Source organism: Bidens hawaiensis, unplaced genomic scaffold (genome assembly GCF_021521415.1).
Source record: "Bidens hawaiensis isolate Kalapana, Puna unplaced genomic scaffold, B.hawaiensis_p1.1 tig00032526_1, whole genome shotgun sequence".
Classification (NCBI taxonomy): Eukaryota; Viridiplantae; Streptophyta; class Magnoliopsida; order Asterales; family Asteraceae; genus Bidens; species Bidens hawaiensis.
In genome coordinates this window covers 204,502-211,565 of record NW_027495561.1, presented here as the reverse complement: position 1 = coordinate 211,565, position 7,064 = coordinate 204,502, and the positions used below count along the sequence as shown (strand labels likewise).

General features: G+C 26.5%; 1 protein-coding gene across 1 annotated transcript; it reads right to left on the bottom strand.

Moving 5' to 3' along the window:
* Window positions 1-5,136: 5,136 nt before the first annotated feature.
* LOC143583788 (uncharacterized) lies at window positions 5,137-6,440 on the bottom strand. The gene is made up of 6 exons (XM_077066002.1): window positions 6,230-6,440; window positions 6,123-6,159; window positions 5,967-6,036; window positions 5,763-5,867; window positions 5,528-5,678; window positions 5,137-5,445 (listed from the first exon to the last, which is right to left on the bottom strand). The coding sequence occupies exons 1-6, from the start codon at window positions 6,382-6,384 to the stop codon at window positions 5,334-5,336; spliced, it is 630 nt and encodes a 209-aa protein (XP_076922117.1). The 5' UTR covers window positions 6,385-6,440; the 3' UTR covers window positions 5,137-5,333.
* Window positions 6,441-7,064: the final 624 nt, after the last annotated feature.

Here is a 7,064-nt window from a genome sequence, read left to right as displayed (position 1 = left end):
AACCAAAATCACCACAAAATCAAATTCAGTGTATTGTTAATAAGAGAAATAAAGGTACAAATACAATTCACAAGCTTATAAACAAATCATAAATCTTTATATATCCTTGGAATGAAAGAATGAATTTTATGATAAGAATTATATAGAGATAGTCATCATATCATACGTTTTAATAGAAGTTGTTTGACAATTATAGATGATTTAGATAAACTTTGTAAGGATGTGATATATTTAATTATGATGTCAGTTTTTGTCTAAATCTGAATATTAAATTTGAATATTAACGTGTGTCAGTTTCGGTTTAATTTAAATATTCATATTTTGTAAAATTTGGTTACGAAATGATTTATATATGAAAAATGAATGTCTTTTTAGCTAAAAAAATAGTATATCTTAAAAATAACTTGTGATGACACGAATTCATACCGAACAAATTTGATATTCTTTTAAAATTAAAACAACCTATTTCAAAATAATTACAAAATATAAAAAAAATTGGTTAATTAGTCAACTTCAAAAAATTATGGAAATGTTTTTTGATTTTTGAAGCATTATAATCGGGGGTTTAGTTTAGACATTATTTTTTACATTTAGGCATAATAAAAATGGTCAAATATGAAAGAATGGAAAGTTTGTTGAGATTGAAGACTATGGAAAGCTTTAAAAGCTTGTATTTAATTTGTAAAATTCCGTATTTAATTGGGTTTAAATATGTTATGACTATTAACCATAAATTAAGCAATTATAGTGACTATTTAAAATTTGAAATTTAAATATAAATTCGAAATGATTTATCTCAAATTCCGTATTTAAGCAACGCTTACTATATTTTCAGTAACATTAAAATTAAAAGCAAGTTATAATAATGATTCTAATTTGAATTTCAAATAGAAAATTGAAATTATTAATTTGGGGGTTTATTTTAGGCATTAATTTTAACATTTATGCGTAATTAAAAATGGTCAAATATAAACAAATGGAAAGTTTGTTGAAATTGAAGAATATGGAAAGCTTTAAAAGTTTGTTAGTACGTAATTAGTAAAATTCCGTATTTAATTGGAAATGTATATGTTATGAATATTAATTATTTATTAGTTAAGAATAAATTAAGCAACAAAGATAATACTTATATTTTGATCAAGCTATGTATTTAAAATCATTAATGTTGGAATTCGGTAATAATGCTGGAACATATTTTAGGCATCAAAAATGCTTTAATTTTATACGTACTTAATCTTAATTAATTATGTCATGAATATTAAGCAAAATTTAAGAAACAAAGACTTGTATTTTAAGTAAGATTTTAAAGAAAAGTCAAATGACTATCTTCATTTGAAATTTAAATATCAATTGAAGTCATTAGTTTGTATTTTAAAAGGTAATTCTGTAATAAAGCTAAAAAAGGTTTTATATAAAAAGCATATTATAAAAATAATGACAAACATGTTTAAAATTGATAGAAATTTTCTATAACATCCACACATATTAACAATCAAAACATGTTTACAATTAGTATAATTTTTCAATAACATCCACACTCATTTGAGACAATTTTCTAATTCACAATCTTGGACCACCAGAAGCTGAAATGAATAAAATTAAATTAATGTTACATAATAATTTTATAATTTATATATACTAAATTAAAGATTAAAAACACATATTTTGGTTTAGCAAGAACTAATAGTGGATTTAACTGGAATATGTAAGACAATAATTCTAATGACCACCTAAATCAACCATATCTAAGAGAATAATTGTGAATAACACCTAAATCAGTTTAGGAATGTAAGGCTTCCTTACATAGGCTTGCATTCTGTTGCCCTGCAAATTATTATTAAGATTAGTAAAAAGTTGTATGAATAATATAGTAAAATAATGAATGTGTTAACAATACCATTTCGTCTTGAACAATCATTTCGATTGACCAATCTTGCCCGGGCTTTGAGTTGTCCTTCAGCCGCCAAAGTTTCAAAATACGGACATTTAGGATACACTCACTGTTAAGAACATCAAGTTGGTTCAACATGGTGATATTTGTTGGCTCCATCTTGCTAGAAAAATTTAACAAAAACACAAAAAATTAAAATTAAATAACAATAACACTTTAAGCCTCAAAAATGAAATATGAAAATGGAAGATATATAAACAACAAAAACTAAAAACCTTGGCACAAAGCTACTCGTTTTTACTAAAGAGGCTTTGATGGTGTAAGAATTAGCCTATCAAATGTACATATTTATATGAAACGAATTAGGGTAGAGAAAATTATAGAAGGAATGTATAAATGTAATTGATTAGAAACATAAATTTAGAAAATTTCAAAAATTTTCAAAAAAATTATAGTAAGAAGGAATAGAATTGATATCGTAATTAATGGATTTTCAAATAATATGCAATCTTACATAATTAGATTCGAAATACAAATAATATATTTCTAGATTTTTGAATTTTATGTAATGGTAGTTTTGTAAAATGCAATGTTACATAATGTAAAAATGTAAGTTACTAATTATATAGTATGTATTGTAATTCATATAAGGTGTGAAAATAAAAAGTTACTAATTTAGTTATATATATGTAACTCAATTGTTAATTAGTAAATCGTAATTCTGAGTCAATGTTGACAATAATAAGTGAATGTGTGAATGGGTCAACAATGGATTTGTAACTCAATTGTTATTGTTAAGCAATAATAAGTCAATGGATTTGTATTTTAATTCTTAAAAGTAAATGATTGTAATTAAATCATTGGGTCAATGGGTCAACAAACGTAATTATAGTAAAACTTAATGATTGTTAATTAAATAAAATTTACATTCAAATTTAGACAATTATTTAGACAATAATTAATTCAAATAGGAAGGGGGGAATATCAAATTTACATACTTACAAATCCGTAATTTAAACTTTTCTTAATAAAATGAGTCATCCTTTCCTAATTTCCTTAATTTCCTTACGAGTTTGACAAATATAATTTAAATAATATAATATTTTAACAGAATTACAATATTTTAAATCGGTATCTCTCTCTCTCTCTCTCTCTATATATATATGTTATCCGTAATCTCTATATTAAATCCGTAATTTCTTCTATTGATGAAATAACAAATAATTAATTAAATTATTTAATATATATTATCTATAAAATTAACACATGTGGTGAATGAAATCAACCAAAAAATAACAAAGGTAGTGAATGAAATCAACCAAAAATAATAAAATTTTCAAAAATAAATTTTGAATATTTCGTATTCAAACTATAGCTACGATTTTACAATATTACATTAATTAGAATATTTTGTGTTGTTATTTAATTAATCCAAATTTACACTTTTAGCTAAATGTAATATTAAAATATTACATTATTACATTATTATTTAAGTATTCAAAATGAAAAATTGAAGATTAAAGGAAAGAGGAAAGATAATAATTAAATAACATTGATGAATCTTATTTTAATATATTATTTATTTATTTTATTCACTTGTAAATTAGAGAAGACATTGATATACATGGAAAGTATGAGAATCAAACAAAAGGAAGGGGGTATATGGACTTAAAGCTTATTGTTTTAATAGCATAGTTAGATTAGTACTAATATCTACTATTATAATAAAAGACTACTCACTTGTGTCACTTGTCACTCCCTCAGTCATTCTCATCTTTTTTAACCCTTTTTTCAAAAACATAAATTCAAGAAACATAAATTTAAATCTAGTCAACTCATCTACCATACTTCCTAAAAATTCGAATTATTTGTTTATTTGGAAATTTACAATCACGATTTACTAGCTGTTTAAAACTTTTCATTATATATCTTTTTTTTTTCATAACTAAGATACCATTAGTTGTTTGTTTTTCATTAATCATATTTTTGTTAGACCATACTTTGCTTAATGTGCAAAGATTAACATTTTCATTAAAATCACTTTATTTAAAATTTTTAAAATTAAGAGAATTTTAGGTAAACATTAATACCATTATAGTTTTGGCTGAAACTTTGGAAACTTACATTGTGATTTTCTTTCTAAAACTCTAATCATACAAATAATTATTAGCTTTAAACCTTAAAATAAAGTATTGAAGTAAGTTTTTTTTCCTTATTAATACATATATAAGTGTGGAAACAATCATGGTTTATCACATGGGATATGAATCAAGTTATATATATTCATTATTTGACACTTTTAACTAATATAAATGTGAGTGATTTGACTTTTCAATTTTCCCTAAATATAAAGCAATAGATTATTTTAGGTAGATTTTTTAAATGAAGAAATCAAGGGTCTAATATGATCAAGCTATAATTACGACTTTTTTATTTAATCTGATAAACTCATTTACCATGATTGTTTCATGTAAATATGAATTATTTCATTATTTTGAAAACTACAATCATTGACATACTTCTTCCATCTCTTGAGGGACCGTGTAATGACCAAGCCTGAAAGATGAAAGATCACATCAAGAATCTTGATTACATTTAATTTCTTTTAATGTTTTGATCCAAATGAAGTTATGATATTGATTTCAAACCCTTGATAGCCCTTGAATGTAACATAACGAAAACCAGCTGAACTCATCATTTGAGAAGACCTCGTATGGTACCACTTCGTCACCTGTAACGTATGGCATGCATCGTTTTACAAGAATCAGTATTAGATGCGACAATTGTAACTTATTTCTAGTATGTCACATAGGCAAAAAGTTAATTAAAAAAATAAAATAATAATAATAATAAGTAGTAGTTAAATATGGGTATAAAATTTTTTAGTATTGGTTCATAAAAAATTTTTGATCGTTAAAAAAAATATATAAATCAGGTTTTCATCATTAAATCAGGGGGGGAGGGGTGCAATGAGGCCCTAGACTTTCATTGAATCTGCAACTAAATCCCTGGGCTTTACTTTTTCATCATTAAATCCTTTTAACTTTTAGAACTTAACAATAAAGTCCCTAGGACTTGTTTTTTATTAAAAAAGAAGCTTGTTGGACAAGTGAATCTTTTAACTTTTAACAACTATACAAAAAGGCCCTTATATTTTAATCAAGTCATTAAAGTTTACAAAAGGACCTTTATTTAGCACAAAAAGTCTAGGATTTAATCATGTAAAAATAAAAATCCAAGTAAATAATGTAAGAACTATTATAAAAATATTAGCCTTTGCAGGTTGATACTTGACACCAACTATTCACAATATAAAAAAATTGAACAAAAAAATTCCGGGTCAACTCAACCTGTTTTGACCCAAATCCATTTTGGCCCAACTGTTATTTATTTATTTTTTTTCACCTCTAATCAGTTACTATTTTACTGGTAATATAGAAATCTACAATTCTACATCATATTTGAAATACTTACACTGTCCATGACATAGCAAAATGGGCAATGAAGCAGCGCGTCTTGCGGCATCATTTGATACTATTCTGTTCCTTAAATTCCTGCATGTGAATTCAACCACATCAAACTATTACTCTTATTAGAACAAATTGAGAAATAAAACTTTTTATTAGAGAAATTTACCGTGCACCCGGGAGCCATCCACTTAATCCGACTACAGCTTTCAGGTTAATCGGGTACGGGTTTCCATTTCCATATTTTCCTTGAGCAAAACAAGCTGCAGAGTATAGTGCACATGCAGCACCCATACTGAATCCTCCAATACCAAGTTGTACTGTTTATATAAACAAATTTGCACGTTTTATAACAAATAAATAAATAAATAATTTAGTAAGTAAATATAGAAAACATCAAATACCATCAGAGGGCTCGGTTGATAACAGGTTTGCGATGTGAGCTACCGAAGCATCTAAACCTTCAACATCATTTGGACCGTCTTCTGAAAGCTCACCTTCATCAAACCCTGTAAAAAAGTGTTACTAAATTATTGTAACTTTACATGAATTAAATAAATAAATAATATCTTATATTCTTATGTTTTTAATGTTTAATATATTATTACATGCAGTACAAGGGAATCCTCCTAGCGCGGTCACGGGGCGTGTAGGAGCAGTAGGACATATCCATTTAACCTGCAACATGTAACATGTTAACGTGTCATTAAATGTCATTATATGATTTTAATGAAAACATGAATAACCAAAAGAAATATGCTTACATTTGGAAGAGGAAGGTTGTCCAGAACTTGTGACCAGCTGCAATAAAAAAAGGTTACAATAAAATAAATAAATAAACAACGTAATAAATTACAATATTATTCGTTACCTTGAACCGTTATCGCCTAGGCCATGCAACCAGACTATGGTGGCTTGGTGCTTAGCTTTAGGCCTGACAACATATGTCCTCCCGAATTCGACGGTTCGCCTAGCGGTTCTGCTGCCAGAGCTCATTGAGGCACTTGGATAACTCATCTTAGACATGTGAAATATGTTTGTATGAGTGGCAATATGAATATGAAGAAACAGGTGTGTTGTGGAGGTGTTAATTTATAAGGTAAATGAGGGAATAGAATAAAAAGAAGTGAATATTCAGAGACTATGTGAACCAGCTGCACATTGCATCTAAAAGCAATAAATCTTTTTCAGGAATGAGATTAAGGGCTCAAAAACATCTGAGATGGAGGGAATTAATGCTTGATGGTGCATAATAATAATAATAATAATAATAATAATAATAATAATAATAATAATAATAATAATAATAATAATCCAATTTGGTTGGTTTATTTCAATTCATCAATCATTTGTTTATACACATTATTATCTTCAATGTGAAGTTCAACTAGTGTCTAATTTATCATCATTACCATTTGTGACTTGAAAAGATTTATGTTTCACAAACAACACTAACTGCCTGAAATTCAGGGTAAAACAGAGACATATTTTCTGGATATTGAAATTTACAAGGTTTTTTGTTAGTATATGATGCAGAATTGGAAGGCATCTTCCACCTGTTTGTTTAGCTTTTAAGTTTTAAATTTCAAAATCTCATTCATATGATATGATATTATTACTGCACGACTGTCATATCCTTTCTGCCTGTTTTCGGGTACATTCCCCGTGCCCATTTTTTGGACCTACTCTAAAACCACTCCATGTAT

What these genes read in the sequence shown, in the direction of transcription:
- LOC143583788 (XM_077066002.1), bottom strand. Translation starts at nt 6,384, where the DNA reads ATGTCTAAGATGAGTTATCCAAGTGCCTCAATGAGCTCTGGCAGCAGA. An exon ending in CTAGGCGATAACGGTTCAAG is followed by an intron (nt 6,160 to 6,229) that starts GTAACGAATAAT and finishes TTTTTATTGCAG; the next exon opens with CTGGTCACAAGTTCTGGACA. An exon ending in GGATGGCTCCCGGGTGCACG is followed by an intron (nt 5,446 to 5,527) that starts GTAAATTTCTCT and finishes ATTCACATGCAG; the next exon opens with GAATTTAAGGAACAGAATAG.